This window comes from Mya arenaria, chromosome 4 (assembly GCF_026914265.1).
Source record: "Mya arenaria isolate MELC-2E11 chromosome 4, ASM2691426v1".
Classification (NCBI taxonomy): Eukaryota; Metazoa; Mollusca; class Bivalvia; order Myida; family Myidae; genus Mya; species Mya arenaria.
In genome coordinates this window covers 50,352,144-50,373,681 of record NC_069125.1, presented here as the reverse complement: position 1 = coordinate 50,373,681, position 21,538 = coordinate 50,352,144, and the positions used below count along the sequence as shown (strand labels likewise).

The following is a 21,538-nucleotide window of genomic DNA, read 5'->3' as shown; positions in this document are numbered from 1 at the left end:
TTATGAGACAATTAAAGCACATGTACAGACAAAACAAATTGAAACAAGACATTCTAGAATTAAACTATCACATGAAAAGTGCGTTTGAAATGTAAACTGTTCGAAAGGATTTTTTTTAATCATAATTGTCGTTTGGCATATCGTGGAAAAAGCTGAAAAAGTTCAATCACAATTAAGCCGTGTTTCGGTCAAAAATGGGAATTACTAACAATAGTTTTGTTTTACAAAGTTTGGCAAATTTTGTCCATAATGCGAATGAACGACTGTTTTGTTTATTTGTTGAATGTACGTGAAGTTAGCGGCCTAGCGGCGTGAAGTTAGCGGCCTCGCGGCCTCGCGGCCTAGCGGCGTGAAGTTGGCGACCTAGCGGCTTAGCGGCCTATTTTTTTTCTCTCTATTTCCAAGCATGCGTCTTTTTTTAAAACAATGATAAATCAAAGTTTTTTATTCATACAGTTACATAGCGGCCTTAAATTGTTTTCTATTCAGAACATTTTTCTATACGTTTTAATTTAAAAAAATATAAATTAACTGTTTTATGCACAAGTTATCACTCTGAAGCGTTTTTAACTTTTTTTCAAAAAAGTCGATCAAGCGGCGTGAAATTAGCGGCCTGGCGGCCGAGCGGGCTAAAATTGAATCCTATTTCAAAGCATATATGCATGCATTTTCTCCTAAAACAATGACATATTAACTGTTTTTATGCTCACATTAACACATTGAAGCGATTATCAACATTTTTTTTCTCAAAAACGTCGATAAAGCAGTCAGCTAAAAGCATTAAACATGCCTGTTCTTCTAAAACAATGATATATTTACTGTTTTTATGCACAAATTATCACTCTGAAGCGTTTTTCAACTTTTTTCAAAAAGTCGATCGAGCACTTCAGCGGCCTAGCGGCGTGAAGTTAGCGGCCTGGCGATCTTGCGGCCTAGCGGCCTAAATTGAATCCTATTTCAAAGCACGTATACATGCATTTTCTTCTAAAACAATGACATATTAACTGTTTTTATGCACAAATTAACACATTGAAGCGATTATCAATATTTTTTTCAAAGACGTCGATAAAGCAGTCAGCTAATTCAAAACATTAAACATGTTCTTCTAAAACAATGATGTATTTACTGTTTTTATGCACAAATTATCACTCTGAAGCGTTTTTTATTTTTTTCCCCCAAAAAAGTCGATCGAGCACTTCAGCGGCCCAGCGGCCTAGCGGCGTGAAGTTAGCGGCCTAGCGGCCTAAAATGGTTTCCTATTTTAAAGCATGTATACATGCATTTTCTTCTAAAACAATGACATATTAACTGTATGAATGCACAAATTAACACTTTGAAGCTATAAGCGTTTTTCAAAAATTCGATTAAGCAGTCAGCTATTTCAAAGCATTAAACATGCCTGATCTTCTAAAACAATTATATATTTACTGTTTTATGCACAAATTATCACACTGAAGCGTTTTCAACTTTTTTTCCAAAAAGTCGATCGAGCACTTCAGCGGCCTAGCGGCGTGAAGTTAGCGGCCTGGCGGCCCAGCGGCCCAGCGGCCAAAAATGGTTTCCTATTTCAAAGCATGTATACATGAATTTTCTTCTAAAACAATGACATATTAACTGTTGCACAAATTAACACATTGAAGCGATTTTCAACATTTTTTTCAAAAACGTCGATAAAGCAGTCAGCTAATTCAAAATTCATGTATTTACATGTACTGAATATGCTCATAATTGGAATATAACTAGATTAATAATGTCCAAGGTTACAGAAAACATCAACCATCAAAGAAGGACTACGTCAGTAAGTCTTTGAACACATTTGAACTATTACCCATACATATGAATATAGCGTTAGGCTGAGTGAAATAACATGACAAACTTGTATCCATAGCCCTTGTCAAAAAATATACAATCACTATTCATGTTTACAGTACATCACTATAATCTGTTCACAATGTGTGGATTTTCAAGAAAACATTCCTGTTAATTGAACTAGACGCTCTTCTGGAGTCAGGAAACGTGAACAACTTCTCTGCACACCGGACATCTTGCGCTGTTCTGAAAATTAAAGCCAGTCAAGTTGTTTAGAAGAAAATCGTTGAAGCCAAAAAGTTATAATACTCCTAGGATTAACGGAGAATATTTGTTACATTGTGGTTTGATATTAATTTCAGCAAGTATTAAACATCCTCGTACACCAGAGCGTTGATGTTATGCGTACAATTTAGCATTATCCTACCTGATGAATGAGAATGGTATTCAAGGAAACTATGTTTTCATGAGGGCACAACCATATGTAAAAAAAAATAATCTGTGACCATGAGAAAAAAAACAAAGATCTTACACTGCCATTTAATCAGTTTCCTGTGTCTTTCATACTAAAATTTAATATAAAACATGTTGATTTGATTAGCACTTATTCGGAAATCGCTTGACAAAAATATCGTTTATATCATGACGTTATTTGGGTGGAATTGTCTACGATAGAAAACTTTACCTTCCACAATCCTGCAATCTACGAGAACAGTAAACAAGTATAAACAATAATATTTTCACTGCATTGGGAATTAAAGCAGCAGTGAACAGAAAATATGTATCTCTAACAAATCTTAAAAGAATATACATGTGCCTAAAACTGAAACATTAGTTTCTGTTCGTGCGACATGATAAGAAACTCCTCGTGTGATTGTCTCAAATATAGCATCTACAACGCTTCCAAATGTCTACTTCATGTTATCAGTGTTATGTTGCTTTTCATGCAAGTCAAACAACTATGATGTAACGCAGCGGTATGGTTGTACTGTACTTTGTTTTGACAATATGTTTCCTTATTATTATTATGTATTTTTGCAATATGTTGCTCGGACTTGGATGGCCCCAGTAGTCCCAAAGGTAATTACTAAAGTTTTGTCAGACAAACGTCAACTGATGGGATATGATTAAACAGTTTTGTGGAAGATTGTTGAATTAAATAGCAATGTGTTAAATATATTGAATTCATATTGCTTCATTGTTTATGTCCAGGAGGCTTGCCTTTCATTATTCAGTGGCTGTTATTAATCAACACATACATATTTGATAACGTTTATTTGTGCAGATATATTTATGGAGAAAATGTATCCGAACATTATTCTTTCGAATATGCAGTGAAAGTGGGTACATCATTATTTCGAGTATGCAGTGAAAGTGGGTACATCATTCTTTCGAGTATGCAGTGAAAGTGGGTACATCATTCTTTCGAGTATGCAGTGAATGTGGGTACATCATTATTTCGAATATGCAGTGAAAGTGGGTACATCATTATTTCGAGTATGCAGTGAATGTGGGAGCATTATTCTTTCGAGTATGCAGTGAATGTGGGTACATCATTATTTCGAGTATGCAGTGAATGTGGGTACATCATTATTTCGAATATGCAGTGAAAGTGGGTACATCATTATTTCGAATATGCAGTGAAAGTGGGTACATCATTATTTCGAGTATGCAGTGAATGTGGGTACATCATTATTTCGAGTATGCAGTGAATGTGGGTACATCATTATTTCGAGTATGCAGTGAATGTGGGTACATCATTATTTCGAGTATGCAGTGAATGTGGGAGCATTATTCTTTCGAGTATGCAGTGAATGTGGGTACATCATTATTTCGAATATGCAGTGAATGTGGGAGCATTATTCTTTCGAGTATGCAGTGAATGTGGGTACATCATTCTTTCGAGTATGCAGTGAATGTGGGTACATCATTATTTCGAGTATGCAGTGAATGTGGGAGCATTATTCTTTCGAGTATGCAGTGAATGTGGGTACATCATTATTTCGAGTATGCAGTGAATGTGGGAGCATTATTCTTTCGAGTATGCAGTGAATGTGGGAGCATTATTCTTTCGAGTATGCAGGTGGGTAGATTATTCTTTCGAGTATGCAGTGAATGTGGGAGCATTATTCTTTCGAGTATGCAGGTGGGTAGATTATTCTTTCGAGTATGCAGGTGGGTAGATTATTCTTTCGAGTATGCAGTGAATGTGGGTACATCATTCTTTCGAGTATGCAGGTGGGTAGATTATTCTTTCGAGTATGCAGTGAATGTGGGTACATCATTCTTTCGAGTATGCAGTGAATATGGGTTCATCATACGTTCGAGTATGCAGTGAATGTGGGAGAATTATTCTTTCGAGTATGCAGTGAATGTGGGTACATCATTCTTTCGAGTATGCAGTGAATGTGGGAGAATTATTCTTTCGAGTATGCAGTGAATGTGGGTAGATTATTCTTTCGAGTATGCAGGTGGGTAGATTATTCTTTCGAGTATGCAGTGAATGTGGGTACATCATTCTTTCGAGTATGCAGGTGGGTAGATCATTCTTTCGAGTATGCAGTGAATGTGGGTACATCATTCTTTCGAGTATGCAGTGAATGTGGGTACATTATTCTTTCGAGTATGCAGTGAATGTGGGTACATTATTCTTTCGAGTATGCAGTGAATGTGGGAGCATTATTCTTTCGAGTATGCAGTGAATGTGGGTACATTATTCTTCCGAATATGCAGTGAATGTGGGAGCATTATTCTTTCTAGTATGCAGTGAATGTGGGAGCATTATTCTTTCGAGTATGCAGTGAATGTGGGAGCATTATTCTTTCGAGTATGCAGTGAATGTGGGTACATTAATCTTTCGAGTATGCAGTGAATGTGGGAGAATTATTCTTTCGAGTATGCAATGAATGTGGGTACATCATTCTTTCGAGTATGAAGTGAGTATGGGTACATCATTATTTCGAGTATGCAGTGAATATGGGTTCATCATACGTTCGAGTATGCAGTGAATGTGGGAGAATTATTCTTTCGAGTATGCAGTGAATGTGGGTACATCATTCTTTCGAGTATGCAGTGAATGTGGGAGAATTATTCTTTCGAGTATGCAGTGAATGTGGGTTCATCATACGTTCGAGTATGCAGTGAATGTGGGAGAATTATTCTTTCGAGTATGCAGTGAATGTGGGTACATCATTCTTTCGAGTATGCAGTGAATGTGGGAGAATTATACTTTCGAGTATGCAGTGAATGTGGGAGCATTATTCTTTCGAGTATGCAGTGAATTTGGGTACATTATTCTTTCGAGTATGCAGTGAATTTGGGTACATTATTCTTTCAAGTATGCAGTGAATTTGGGTACATTATTCTTTCGAGTAGGCAGTGAATGTATGTGTAGCCATTCTAAGGAATGTGCAATGCATTGAATTTGAATATACTTTTTAAGATGTGCACCGTCTTTTAAATTTTCTCCTTTAATATAACTTTATTAAACTTGAAATGGAATTAACGTGCTGAAAATAAGGCCTAAACAATGAATCTGTTTTTGATATTGTCATTTTTGATATCGCAATGGTCGTTGAGCATCCTCTGCTTCTTCTGTAACTGCCAAATATTTATATTTGGTAAGTATACATGTTTTTAGCAATGTCATCGTCTAATAACATAGCTATATTAATGGCGCCAACTTTATGAAACGAGGTTTAATGGTTGAACATGGGAGGTCGAGTAATGGATAAAATTCGTATAAATTTCGTTAAATTAATCATAAATTGTTTAGTGGTTAGGCCAGAGTTTTTATATCTTTAGATTTACGGGAGCGCCGTACCTAAATATTGCAAAACCCAAATAAAAATAAAATTCATTTTCGTAGTTTTATTTTTTTTTTTTTTCCGACGAACGTTGCTCCAATGTTAAGAAGAAAATAAAATTAGTGTTCTATAACCCATATCCCAGAACCAACTGGTGTACCAATTGTCATTAATTATAGGTCTTTTTACTGCACAAACCACGTAAACCAGTCGGAAATACGCGGGGAAACAGAACAGGTACCCGTTACCATAACAACGTCCTGTCAAAAGTGAAAGTAGTTTTTGTCAAACCCCTTATTTCTCGCAATTTCTGCAGCTATATAGAAATGTTTTACAACAAAAACGTTCCGATGTTTATGTTTCATTAGTTAAATCAAACCATGGAGAACTTAAAGCGTGTTTATTGTGATTTTTTTTTTATAAATTCAGTATGTTGTTCGCGTTTCGTGGAATGATTGCGAAACTTCCGGTCAAAATAAGGAGACAGAAATTCTTGGGTTGTTTTGTCGTCTATTAAAAGTCGATGGCGCACGTCGTATATTAACAAGGATGAATTGGATTACAGTGCAAAAATGTATAGCTTCTGACAAACACAAACTGCAAAATGATATCGTGTTCATCATAGTCAAAATGGATATTTTTTCTGAATTTGACTCTGGGGAGCATTGAACACACTACTTCACGATCACATATTTGAAGAGAAAAACACAAGGTATCGTGATAATCGTAGTTTTTAATTAGTTTAATAATGATTTAGAATTTAAATCGTTATAGAGTACTGAAAATGATGTAATAATAACATAGTGTGTGTTTCCGATAAAACCAAAAATCTGAACATAAGATATCTGGCAGTCAGTGCAAGAAGTCAAACTTATCCGTTGCTTATTGCCAACGGACATAGCTGGAATTAGAAGGATATTTTTCAGGACTGATTCTAAAATCAGTTCTTAGACCTGGTTTTTTGAAACATATAACACTTGTTAAATTTATCTTAATGCTCCCGAATTTTCTTTGGTGAAGTACATAAATGTAGATTTTGACTGTCTGTGTATCCGTAAGCCCTGTCAAACTTTGAAGTGAAGAGGAATTTCCATCAGGGCGTCGACTTTTTTGGTTATTTTTTCTATATCAAATCCACATCACGGTAAATTGTCACGGTACTATTTCGTTAAAAACACATTTGACCTCCTTATTATACCGTGTCTGAAACTTTGTTCAATGTTTGATTACTTCACAATGGAAAGGATATGCTTATACTGTGGGCATAAGGTTAGAAATGGCCATTTAAACTTCTTTATTACACTGACATGACTGTTTCATAAAATCCATGGGTTGATAATATATGCACCTCATATGCATAGATGCATTCGAACAAATATATACAATTAATTTCAATGAGCGCTTGAACTCCACAGTGTTGAGGTCAATATTTTCAGTCATTAAAAGGATCTTATAATTATGCTTTTGAAACTTTATGGTGATCTATCACCCTTTTTTCAGCCTATGAAATAGCTGACACAAGTAAGGTGTGTTTTGTCTTCATGATATAAGAAGATTTAAAAAATAAAAAAAATCGGAGAAAAATCCGTTTTATTTTTATTTATTTCTCCTTCGGGACATTTTATGCATTTTATTTTTATTTTTATTTCCTCCTCCTTACCCAACTTTTTGAAAAATCTCCCGTAAATCTAAAGATAAAAAAACTCTGGCCTTACTCCCTTTTAAAAAAAAATGAAGATTTATTTTAAAGCTATACTCTGCTTATACCTGATAGTTTTCCAAACGACTAGCGATGACAGGCATAAAGCAAATAAAACCTAGAAATAGTTCAAGTAAAGACTTGATGAATACTGTATTTGCTATATTGCCTCATTCCGTTTAAAGTACGTTTCCCAGTTTTAGTATAAATTTAGGTTACATGCTATCTCGAATAGCTGGGTTTGCAACAAATAAATAACAATTCTATTAAAAACTGTTAAATAAACATATGCAACTGTAATACGAACTTCTTACATATTATATTAACATATAACTAAGTAAACAACAATAACATGGTGATGAAAAGCCTTTATCATTGAATACACATATCAGTCTTAATCGTGCTTATGCAATTAATCGAACATTTCATTAAAAACCAATATATCTTGCAATATCGTGATACGGGGCTAGCCTATTACACCAAATACAGCGATACGTTTTTTTGCGTATCGTTAAACCCCTTATTGTACATATTGATTGACGAGAGCAAGCACGTGGGTTAAACTGAAACCGATACACGAATATTCATTTCTATTTTTTTTTCAACATATAAATTATATTCATAGCACACTTTCATCTATGGTCTTTCTTGTGAACCCTTAAAACGCTGTAAGAAAATTTCTAGTCAGGCGAAGATCTGTGGGATGTTTTTTTCCCGGTAACTCACCCTGTTTTTTTTACATAAAAAGAGCTGAACATATTTAAAAACTTTGGGGTCCTACTAGCTCGATTACACAATAAAATGAGATAACGTATCAGTTGTAAGAAGTGAACTACCTTCAACCATGGGTCAATGCAGGAGTCATGGAATACATGGAGACAGGGCAATGTTTTCTGTGTATCTCCAGTCTTGTATTCCTCCATACACACGCTGCAGCCCTCCGACTGTCTGTCTGTCTGTCTGTATCTCTTAGTCGGCAGTTTGGAGCACTCCTTCGTAGTCAAGCCTCTAGCAACATTACGCTCTTCCAGTTCTAAAAGAGCCTGTTTGTTTAAACTATCTCGATTAGAAACATGCCTTATAAGGATCACATACAAAACGTGTATTTTTGTACTCCTAGCTTTAGCTTTGCCTCCTTTTTTGTTTGATCAAGATTCTAGTAGACAAGAACGTTCTGAATTTTACAAGAATCTGAAGTGGTATCGATGAACCAATGATTGCATACTAAAGCTTGAAGCCTTCATTAAAAGATAACAAATCATATAACATAATTGTAACGTAGTTTGGGACTGTAAAAATGCACCCTTAAAAATCAGATTGATACTTTACTTTCCTTTGAACAGAATGTAATTGATAACAATTGATAATAATCTTACCTCATAACCATTTACGTCATCATTCAAGACAGATACGTCAGGCATTGCAGGAGCCCTGACAATGTTCCCTCTTCTGCCCAGCTGTAACAGGAAGCAGCGTCAATGCATATTAACATAACAATAACCAACAAGTTTCCTACAATGAAAGTTACTGTTAAAAATGATTTAACAACAAACACGGTATCAAAAGAACTATACAGGAATACTTGATTACTCAGTCTATTATGAACATGTGTTGTTTAGTGTTTTAATAAGTCTGTTCCTTGCAACACTATGATGCCAAATTGTTTATTTCATTCACTGGCACTAGGGTGAGAAATCACTCGACTTCAACGGGGTCCTCACATGGGTCAGCACGGGTCAAAGCCGATGTAAACAAACAATTAAGTAAGTGACGTTATTTTCTAAATAACTTTTTTGACATAAATGTATGCAGATATTCCTACGCCTATACAAGACTATGCTATTTTCTGCTTCTACACGTGTGAACTATTTTAGATTTGTTTGTATTTTAACAATGCAATCCTCGGCCAAAATTTCAACTTGACGGACATATGTAGAACCATGTGTACTGTTTGCGTCGTGATATTTCTCACTCTGGCCACGACGAGTTGTGTACACGTTAAGTGAATCTGGTCTTAGTTACGACGAATTTTGAGATTGCAACCAAAGATGGCGTCATGAATATAAAAGCACTCAGTGTATATCGCCTCCATTGTATGTTACTATAATAACTCCGTGAGAAACCTAACCCCACGCCTGTTTTGTACCTGCAACCTGTGGTGGTTTTGGGATTGTAGTTGCGCAGCATCAAGGTCTCCAAGTTGAGATTGGTGAGGATGCTGTAACTCCTGTTGACTGGCGGCCACTGCCTGGATTTTTAAAAAACAACAACACTGTAGTCATAAGATCTTAGGATACTATCGATTGCTTCATACTATAGATTGCTTTTTTGCAAGGGTTTGAATTTGTGCGTGCTTTTTTGTGAATCAACCAGAACCCAAGTTCAAAACCGCAAATTGGCTCAATATTTTTGAAACCCTGGAAAAACTACAAACATCAAAAATATCTACAACGCGTCCGTTGAACTTCACTTACTTTGCACTTCCCAAAATACTGATTCAAAAATATTCACACTCTGGTATAAGCCAACTACAATGCTGAAAAATAAAGCTTCAAAGACGATGAAATGTTAACACTGCAATCTTATAAAACTCATAAAACTCGATTTTTATTAGTGCAATTTGGAAATCTTCTCAATATTCCTACAAACTAAAGTCATTTTCACTTGAGCTTGCTATATACCAAGTATAATCACTCTACTTCATTCTTAACAAAATTAAGTTACCCCCAAAGGTAAGTATCTACACTTAGTTTTATCAGAATACATCAGTCTATACATAAGCACTCCAGCAGAATGACCTAAACTTGACCACCAACCCCTTATAGAATCCCAACCGAACTTTCCTAAAAGGATCACTATTAAAAAATAATCTCACTATACTTATCCTAACAGGTCTATTTTAAATAAATGACATAAGCCTTGACTCCATCACCAAAAATGTAAACCAAAGGTTATTCTGCAGACAATTTTCAAGGTATAGAACCTTTTTTATTCAATACTCAAGTTACTTAGAAGAAACCGTTTTTTCTATTTTTATAACAGCTTCCTTGACACCTAAATCCAAATCCAGGGTACATTTTCACATGAGCCTCCTATATACTGAGTTTTATCATCACATCTTAATATAAACTCTAGTGATTTAGTAAATATTTTGTGTTCTCTATTTTTAGCCACAATTACCTTGACCTAGAACCCAAATGCAATTCCATGGTGCTTACACAAGACAGCCATCAGCTTCATCTTACCATTTTCTTATTTTAGTGACAGTGACCCTGACCCTAATTACCCTAACAGCAATCAACGCCAAAGTGCATCTCAGCATGACCTTCCTTAAATTGAGTAATTGAGCGGAATCCTTTCATTTGATTTAAAATACCAACAGACCCTAAAAGCAATAAATCCCAATTTACATCTTTACTTAATTAACCTTGTACCCAGCTTCATTACCGTTAGCTACTTTTTACATTTTGAATGGAAAACCTTTTTTAAATTTAAGAAGCAACACAACTGACCTTGACCTTACTTACCCCAAATACGTGCTCACTGTTTCTTTTTACATCAGCCTTCTGTACAAGTTTTATCACTACACAAACACGTCAAATGTCATCCCCATACACACATTCTAACAAGAGCTTTTGAGAGAAAACCATTTTTCCATTTCAAATAACATGTACAATGACATCACTAACCTCAGATACAATCTCAAAATATCTTTTCATAAGAGCTTGCTACATACCAAGTTTGAACACTTTAATTTGAACCTTACTCAAGCCATTGAGCGTAACCCATTTTCCTATGTAAGTAACATAATCACCATCAACTCCAAAGCAGCACCTGTAACATTTAGCTGACAAATGCCCTGATTAGGTCTTGTCGGACGGATAGCCATTATTAGAGCACGCGTGATATTTGCAAAATATCTACATCCCCTCCCAATGACAGCCAATTATTTATTTCGCATTGGACACGCTTTTTGTGTTCAATGACACCACGACCGTGACCTACTGAACTCAAAATCAAAAGGAGTCATCTGCTACTCATAACCAACCGCCCTATTAAGTTTTAGTTGAGAAAGGTTTGCACAAGTCTACTCTTGTTATCTATCGGAAAAGCTTTGGTCTACCGACCGACCGACGCAGCGAGACATATGCAAAACAATATTCCTGCTTCTTAGAAGAAGGTTATAATCATAAGCTACCTACACACCAAATCGCATTACTACGAGGAGAAATCTTCCCTCCCAAGCATCCTCCGGCCATAGAATCAATGACAAATCTCACTCTGAAAATCCGGACTTTTCAACTAAAATACTGATTGTCAATGCAACCATTTGTTTCAACAATGTAATAAGCATCTTACCAGAATAAAAGGTCATAACACCAGCCACAATCGCGGTTTTTAGTATAAGAGGAACACAAATGCAAGAAAATTTATACATTCAACCGCTTGAGTGTAAATATTCAGGAACTATCAAAAACGTGACGCACTGTGACACAAAAAAAGAAATCTGGTTGTAAATGTAAAAATAAAAATAAACTGAGATACAAACACACAAACCTGTTGTATGTCCTGGCGAGAACTTCTCATTTCTTGTTGCATTCGATGATCATTCCGCAGAGTACCTGCACATAAAGTTTACATTTGATAGTATTACAAGAGCGTCTACTGTCGCAAAATCCGCGCGTTTTAGTTTTAGGACTACAAGTTTGGTGATGAATGGTTGTATGTTAAGCCAAATTCAAAGAGCGGACACTAGAATTTTTTACCAATTCAATGTTCACTACACTGGGGTAACTAAGACGACATGGCTGGTCATCAAACCTGACAGATCTATATGTTCTGCCCATAAACATTCTGACCAAATTTGGTGATGACAAAGTCATTAAAATTCTGGTTAGGACAAAACCGATTTCAGTTTATTTCTATTATTTCTATTGGCGATAACTCCAAAATCATCAAGCGATTTTGATGGTTAACGAACTTGTCCAAAACATTTTTTTTTCAATTCACATCCTGACTAAATTTCGTGATGAGAGGACAGAACCTTCTAAAGTTATTGACCAGAGAAGATCAGTTATGTTTTAATTAGGTAAGATAATTTTCGAGTGTATTGAGCAATATGGTTTATGAAAATATTATGCCCATACACTTTTTGACCAAATTTGGTGATGATTGGACGAAGGCTTTTAAAGTTATCGAACGGACAACATACTGCCACCCGCCCGCCTTAGATATACAGCAGGAGAAACTACAGTTCCATCGCTTATACGAACGGGCGTATAAAAGAAGAATGTTATGTTTTGTTAGTGTCAATAAGGCAAAAAAAGACAGTTGGGAGTAGTTCAATGCTTGTAAAGTGAGCCATCTACTACGCAGATATTCTTTCATTGACATAAACTTGCTTAAACGAAACAATACCAATTACCTGCAGATTGTGGGGCTACAGGGGGGACCACATTAGGCCTAGCACCATCGTCTCTGTTCCCGACACCTTTCTTCTTATCCTCCTCTCTATGTGGAGACAGAGCTAGCTTATGGTCAACAGTCTTCTGATGTGTCCTCTCCTGACCATGACCTCTGCCCATTCCTCGAAATATGTGACAAATTTGATTACGAAAACCTCTCCATCCTCTGTTTCTACCATGTTGGCCATTCCTTTGTGCCATTTCTGCTTGGGTTAGCGAGTCTTTCAGTGTACAACCGTCACTGTTCCATGCTGGTTTCCTTTCACTCTCCTCTAACTGTAGAGACAGGGCGAGCTCGTGGTCAAAAGTCCCCTGATGTGTCCTATCCTGACCTTGACCTCTGCCTATTCCTCGAGATCTTTGATTCCTATTTTGATGCAGAAAGCTTCCCCGCCCTCTGTTTCTACAATGTTGGCCACCCCTTTTCGCCCTTTCTTCTTGGGTTATAGATTCTTGCACTGCAAGGGCAAACATTCTGTCTTGCTGCTCTTGCTCTTCCATGTGAGCTCGTAGTATTTCCTCCAAATGCAGGCGATCTTGCTCTTCCCTGTCAGCTCGTAGTATTTCCGCCAAATGTAGGTGATCTTGAACTTCCTGTGCTTGTCTTTTACAGTTTTACTCTACTTGAGTGTGCTGATTAACAAACATACACATAGTTAGCACATTGTAGTATACAGTTGTATTAATAACTTGAAAATGTCCTTTCGATATTTCTGAATCAGGCTTAACGAATATTTTGCAAAAGTATTATAAGTTTACTCTACCACACTATGTTACTTTGTAAATATTATATAAATTGTAGATTAGAAAAAAATGACATGTGCAAAATCTTATACATTTTGAAAAAAATGAAGTTTTTCCATTTTTAGCTAGATCTTCACAAATTGAATATATTGCCTATGTTTTGTTTCCCATTCGTTCGAGTAACCGATGTTCACTAATGCGGTATAATGGATAAGAAACACAATGTTTGAATTACAAAAGAGTGGCCAATGTGTATTCTAATCACTCTAGCTGGTTTCCATATATTTCCAGCTTCAAATCTAACTACTAGTAAGTTATTAACTTGAAGCCTTGAACGCGGTGTTTGCCTTTATAAATGTCATAAAAGAAACTCTGCCTTTATCAATACCCATAAACAACCTGCAAAGACATTATATGTCATCGAAGCTTCCGGAGAACAGATTGTCAATAAATACGCAAAAACAACTTGAAAATAAACTTCCGTTCTGAATTTTTACTTTTGTCATAATAATTTATTTCATAACATTATTACATTTTAAAGTGCTTTTTAAGTATCTCTTAGAAGTTGATAGTAGCTCTTAGCAGTTCTCAGTACTTGTCAATTTATTTCATTTTAGTGCATAACAGTTTAGCCGATACGATACAATATGAGTTTATTGCGTAAAGCATTATACAATGTTCATAGCATATAAACATACAATGTACATTGAATGGAGAAAGTACAGATCTCTGAAACACCTCAACATATATATGAAAGTAGCTTTATGTATTTTAGTAGCTCTAAGTTGCTTTAAAAAAAAGACCGTTAAATATCAGAACAATCGGCACGATGCCATAAGACATATCACACTCATTACCACAATCCCATAAGACATATCCCACTCATTAGCACAATCCCATAAGACATATCCCACTCATTAGTACAATCCCATAAGACATATCACACTCATTAGCACAATCCCATAAGACATATCACACTCATTAGCACAATATCATAAGACAAATCACACTCATTAACACAATGCCATAAGACATATCACACTCATTAACACAATGCCATAAGACATATCCCACTCATTAGCACAATCCCATAAGACATATCCCACTCATTAGCACCATATCATAAGACATATCACACACATTGGCACAATGCAATAGGGCATATCACACTTATAAGCATAATGCCATAAGACATATCATCTCCTTTAGCAAAATGTCATAAGACATATCACACCCATTAGCACAATGCCATCAGACCTAATACACTTATTAGCACAATGTCACTTATAAGCTTAATGCTACACAAGAATGTTATCTAATGCTGCTTGGTGAACATGTGTGTTACAAGTATTAACAGCATGGTACATTGGGTGCCATGGTTTATTTTGCCATTTTGGCCTTAACAGCCTTATTATAATATATATCAACTTAATATTTCACATGTGTCTGCGGTCCAAATCGAACAAAACTCTGAACAGAGCAGGTTGGATGGTTTAGTGATGATCAGAATTTTCTATCCAGATGAAATATACACCATAACATTATTGAAGCATTCTTTCTTTATAAGTAATAATAACCGATTTTAAGTTTTTAACACTAAATCTGGCCCGTAGTATTAGTAAACACTTCACCGAAATGTATATATAACGTGACGAAGTGAAAAGAAATAATGATTACTAAAATTATAATAAGGATTGTAGCCAGGTTTCGAAAATGACATTGTGCTGCAGGAAAGGGACAGTGAGCTAGGGGAAAAGGGCACATTGTGTCGGGCTGAAAATAATTTGAACATTTTGCATCTGTAAGTTATTGTGATTAATTGAAGTAATAATGTCATTTTTGTATCGTTTTTTAAGTTTTAATCAAAACAAAAGAAGTATTCAATTCTATGAATGCAGAAGGGTGCCCATCCCAGAGTGCAGCACCCAGAAGGGTGCCCATCCCAGAGTGCAGCACCTAGAAGGGTGCCCATCCCAGAGTGCAGCACCCAGAAGGGTGCCCATCCCAGAGTGCAGCACCCATTCATAACTCTTTAGCTAAACCCGTATAAACTATTCTGAGACTAAACCTCTCTTTCTATTTCAAGTACATTGTATTCGATTGAACTAAATTTAGATGTTTTACAGTTGACATTGTAAATATTTTAGTGTAATTGCGAATTCTGTATGTTGCTTCAATTAGAATAGATTATTTTTAAAAGTACGTAGGCACTCTATAACCATCAATGTAATACATTACAAAAATATATAACTTAGTGAAAAGGTCAACAATGTCGTCCTTAAAAATGACAGGTCTATGAAATAAATCATCAAATAAATGTAAGACCAAGTGAAAGATAATCTGAGACAAGACTTATATAATAATTCCCTATTCCTGGGTAGAAACGAGTACTGGTGTCCGTTTTGAGAATCCTTGAAATACTACCCCTTGCGTTGATCGAACCAACAACCTATTGTTTGAGAGGCGGACACCTATACCACGAGTCCTCTATCAACCTCACAAGCGTGTTTGAAACACAAAAAGAGAACGACAATTTGAAACAACAAAATACTGAGCAAAAGATTAAAAGGCCTCAGATAATGACCAAGAAGAGTCTGTTATTATGCAGGCAAATAAAATGAATGGAATGGAGCAGTATTCAGGACGAAACAATGTAGTATTAACATTATATAAGTAAAACACTGTAAAAGCATAAAATACCGACAGAAACATTAAACTTATAGTGGTCACTCTGAATGATAAAAAGGACTGGTCCTGACTGAAAGTGGCAATGATATCTCACACCGACTGGGAAAGCCAGGAGAAAGATCAAGACCAATGATAGTGAAATATATTTCGCGAATGAAAAGGAACGAGCTGCTGCAATGGAGAAAGGAACTCAAATTACCCGCATATATATAAACGATGAAATTACAAAAATGACTAAGTTTGTATTCGACGGTGATTATTCAATAGGACCTACAGGAGCCAGAGTACCAGAGAGAGTATGTGTACGCGAAGGAAAGATTTTTCACAAATGAAGCGGGACTATAAACATTGGATTAGAACACATCAATGGCGTTACACCATGGCAGCGAACCGCTTTTCTTCTTCTTCTTTTTTTTTTTGGGGGGGGGGGGGGGGGGCAGTGGATCGTTACACACCTGTGACAGGCATAGATCTTCACCACGTGTGTCCAAACTAGCAGCTTTTGACATAAATACTAGTTAAATTGAAATAAAATTCATTTAATTCATTTCAGAAATATGACTTAATTTTGAAAGGCATTAACGCCATCAGTTAAATCTTGTTTTTGTTTTTTGTTTTTATTCAAGTGAATATAAAGATACATTTATAGAATATTAATTAATATACCTGATGAAAGGGTTTCATTGTAAGTAAACTTTGACCATAGATATACTTTGCTACCTTTATATGCATGCATCTCAGTTGTACAAATTCATTTGGATAAATACACCATCAAGACGCCATCATCAAGACTATAAATATTAGATATGGATACAGCAGTGGTGTAGTACGATGGCAGCGTACCGCTTTCCTTGGGGAAATGGTGCATCGTTGCACATGTATCCAAACTATAGCGGTTTATATATGACAAAAATACTTTTGAATTTGAAATAGAATTCATTTATACAATATAACTTTATTGTGAAGGGTAAATTAACTAAAACATTGAATTATAAATACAAAAAATGATTTTCATACACATGTGTATGAAAACCATTTTTTATATATATTTATGAATTGCGTACAGTATTGTGTTTCTACAGGAATTCAATATTGGTCAAGTAAAAATAAAGGTTCGGCTCTTTATTGTAGCTATTCAAAGGATCTTATCCCTTTCGTTTTTTTCGCTCGCGGATGAATTCAATCAAAAAGCTAACTTCGTCTGTGGCAACTGATTAGAAACTATTTGCTTACCTTATTTATTCCAGTGCTTTGACACTAAACACTATTTCTCCAAAATTTAAATCAATCACATTTACATGTTTACAGACGTGATAAATCAAACACACTCCTAGATTTTATGACTTCTCTTCCCTTCTGTATGTTTCTTGTTACCCCGGAATTTATTATAATGATTCATGTATACGAAGTAGCATCATTTGTGTATGTTATTTGTTTGAACATTTGTTCTCGCACCTTTTATACAGTACATGTCACGGTGTGCATTTACTTTTTACTTCAACGTTTGTGTATATTTCTTTATCTCGAAACACGTAGTTTAATTCGATTAAAAATCATAACAACTACGAATAAAATATTCTCAGAGTATAAAGAAATAGATGGATTTTTAACACGGTAGAAAATGTACACCTTTTATAGCCAATACTTAATTAAACAAGAAAGAAAATTAAATTAAGACAAGATTATACACAAAAATTACAACTGTATAAAACATATGTTTTCATATTAGTTCTGTTATTATTAACAGATTTATTAATTTGTATGATTTATGGTTACTACAATATCCAATCATTACTCTTATCAACAACTCGACCGTCTCCGGCAAGCAAGCTTCTGTTGGATAATGGCCGAGGCGTTCCGATTGACCATCTTGCTGACTTTCTGACAGATGTAGAAAACGATATTAACAAAAAAACACACACGTTTTTTTAGTTTGCATGGTACAATAAACCGGAATTATTTTTTTTTTGTGCTAACTAAAATCTATATGGATAAAACGATATTTGAAAGCATAAAATAATAGGGATGGGAAAAAATGTATGCACGCAAATTTAAAAAAGAGGAAATTATCAAAAACTTTAATCCAACTTGGACCAACATGAAAAAAATCAATTGCTCCTGAAAAAAAAACGACGTATTTTTCAAGCATAAAACAATAAATAATAACTATGATGAAAATAATTATAATAATAAAGATGAAAATAATAATAATAATAATAATAATAATAATAATAATAATAATAATAAATTATAATAATGAAACAACTAATGCAAATTTTCGCTCCTTTTACGGAATGATATCAGAAAGGTGTAACGTTATTTGAGCACATTTACGACTGTCGAATTCTTGCTACAAATTCGACAAAATTAGACTTCTGGATGACTTAAGGAACAGGATTTCCTACAATACATTTCCTAAAATACCTAACACTTGGTAGTTCTATACCAGCCTCTTTAAAAACGAAACTTATATAAGAAACTATAAAAAAAAATGCACCACCAAATAACTTAACTGATAAATTACTACAATAAAGGCAAATATAACATTAAATTAGTTCATTATTAATCGTTGAATGAAATGAACGATTCTGGTAGAAATAATTAAATGTCTAAACTTTTGATGCTTTTATTTCCAAATAACATCGGGATTTTGTTATGTAGAAATTAAGATAGTCTCTTCTTCAATCTCAAATTTAGGGAAACAAAACATGAATGAACTTTCCTTACGAAAGTAAAATAAAAACAACGTTTGTAGATCAAATGTCAAAACTCGATGGATTTTACTGTTTTTCTTCCTTTCTGAACTAAGAATCACCTGTTTTATACAAAATTATTATTGATATAACTACCTTAATAGTTATTTCAATGAATTTATATCCGTATTACTAATAAATGAAATGCATCACTGTTCTAATAACCTACATAGAAGTTAGAAATGATCATAGTCATCATAAATGCACAGGTTTATACTTCGATTTGCATTATTAACAATGATAAATTCGTTTTATCTATACGAATATTCTTTTTGTGACCATTTGTAATATGCTATTAGATCATTTATCTAAAATCAATAAAAAATGTAATTCAAATCAACTGAGTTGTCTTTTTTACTAACAGTATGTCCAAAAAAAACCTCAAAAGCGAATGTATATTTTCGGATTTAAAACTTTACGCACATGAAGGAAACATTTTCAAAATAACAATAAATCGCATGATATCGTCAATATTATGCACTTATAGTCATAACGATAGTTCTTGTTTTAAGACTTACGGAAAATATACGTATATTATATACTGTTACATATTAAGACATTTGGAGGGTTAAAATAGTCTACTGAGAGGACTGTTTGTTATCAAACAAATACAAAAGAAAACAGCATAATTTGAGCAAAATGACAGTATTTCGGATTTCCTATATTTCAGTTCTGAGAAACATGTTTTGTGTTAAATGTATAAAAAAACGTAATTGCCAAGTTTTCTATAATAATCAGAGTAAATTTGGCACTCTAACATAACGCATCTAACAGTCTTGACTCTCACATTATGTCCGACAAGTATTTCATTTTTTTTTTATATTATCAATAACAATATCCATTAGGGACAATTAGCTTGGGGATTAGTACCATTTAAAACAAACATTAATGATAACAAAGTAGGCCGAAAGGACCAGGCCGAAATGATAACTAGGCCGAATCGACCTGAAACAAATGAACACAAGGTACAAGTCTATATACGATCAGATACCACTAAATGAAATTCTTATATATTCTATAGTCAATTGACCAGTTTGTGCCCGAAATAAAACGGATGTCTAGTGTTTTACAACCGCCATGACCACCTATGGGAAGAAAGTTCAACTTGTGTACTAAATTTAAACAACGTTAGAAAAAAAGTTACGTTTCTGATTAAAGAAAAAAAAGATTAGTTCAACGTAGCCACTACGTTTTGGATTAAGTGACCACATCCGGTGCAAATGTACAACAATGCGGTAAAAATGTAGTCATTGATTCTCCAAAAATTCATTTTTTTAAAAACAATTTCACCTAAAGTCAAGAAACCTTGGTAAATTGTTATTTGGGTTATGAAGTTTTTCACCCTTGGTTTCGTCTCCCGCTGCACTTAGTAAAACCAGAATTAAGGACCTTGAATTAGAACGTTATGGCATTTCTGGACTTGAGTCGCTCAAAACTTTATAACCTACAGTCAAGAAACCAAAGGGAAATGCTAATGGGGTGATGAAGTTGTGCACCTATGGTTTCGTTTCCCGCTGCTTTTGATAAAACTAGAGTTATGGCCCTTGAAGCAGCAAAAAAATAGTATTGGCGGGATGTTATTTAGGTGATGAAGGTTTACATGTGTTTGTTGTCGTTTTGATGTCGTTGCGCAAAGTATATCGAGAATTATGGTTCTTGTGAAAGCAATTGGTATTTTATGACTTGTGTCACTCTAGAAATTATATCATCTAGAGTCAAATTACCTTGTGGGAGTTTTGTTCAGGCGATGACGGTATGTTCCTTTGGTTTTTGTTTCTCGCTGCACATAGTATATCCAGAGTTTTAGTTCTTGAAAAAGCAAAAAAGGGGCTTTTATAACACAATGCAGCCAGAATGTCAGCCCTTTAACTAGCAAAACTTGGAAGTTTTTTTTATTGGTTGAACTTGTGGCACTAATATCTTCAAAATTATTAGTCATAAACTCATGACATCTTGCAGAAAGGTATTTGATGGTATAAAGTTGTGGGACTTATAACTTTGATGCACATTTGGACAAGCATGGACACAATAATGGCCGTGCACTTTTGAGAAACGCGGCATGAGGGGGCATTCGTTTGATATGGACACATTTCATTGTATGATCAGTATATTTTAACTTGGAAAAATAATGAGTTTGAATTTAATAATTGAAATAAGAGGATTACTTTTCATGTTTACCAAAACTGTTCTTTGTAAATTTAGATGTCTAAAGTAAGCCAAAGTACATTCTTAAATTGGAATTTGATTAATAAAAAATGGTTTATTGTGATTATCATTATGATAATTTCCATCTAAAGCATAAACACTTAAAGAAGTAAATATTACGCAATGTATTGAAGGAAAAAAATAGTGAACTTAGCTTAATCCTGTTATAAGGGTCTTATGAAGTTTCAAGAAATTGGGGCCAGGCGTGTAACTGACTGTACGAAAATACGCAGTTGCGTAAATTTTGACAGGTCCAAGTTTTTGTCATACCAAAACCCCCGAATTTGAAGTAAAACCCGAAGGGGGTAGGGGGTGAAGGAGTTAATGCTGCCCGTCATCGATCTGCGTAATCCCAAATTTCCAGTACTT

At 34.8% G+C, this 21,538-nt stretch overlaps 1 protein-coding gene across 1 annotated transcript; it reads right to left on the bottom strand.

The window, feature by feature from the left end:
- Nucleotides 1–38: 38 nt before the first annotated feature.
- LOC128232555 (uncharacterized) lies at nt 39–17,552 on the bottom strand. Its single transcript, XM_052946191.1, has 7 exons — nt 17,445–17,552; nt 12,740–13,412; nt 11,872–11,936; nt 9,461–9,562; nt 8,691–8,771; nt 8,151–8,357; nt 39–2,055 (listed from the first exon to the last, which is right to left on the bottom strand). The coding sequence occupies exons 2-7, from the start codon at nt 13,278–13,280 to the stop codon at nt 2,008–2,010; spliced, it is 1,044 nt and encodes a 347-aa protein (XP_052802151.1). The 5' UTR covers nt 13,281–13,412; nt 17,445–17,552; the 3' UTR covers nt 39–2,007.
- Between the last annotated feature and the right edge of the window lie 3,986 nt (nt 17,553–21,538).

Excerpts from the sequence above, each read along its gene's own strand:
- LOC128232555 (XM_052946191.1), bottom strand. The coding sequence starts at position 13,280 with ATGGAAGAGCAAGAGCAGCAAGACAGAATGTTTGCCCTTGCAGTGCAA. Across the intron at positions 11,937-12,739 it reads TGTAGCCCCACAATCTGCAG|GTACTCTGCGGAATGATCAT; the intron begins GTAATTGGTATT and ends CTTTATGTGCAG. Across the intron at positions 9,563-11,871 it reads CTCGCCAGGACATACAACAG|GCAGTGGCCGCCAGTCAACA; the intron begins GTTTGTGTGTTT and ends TTAAAAATCCAG.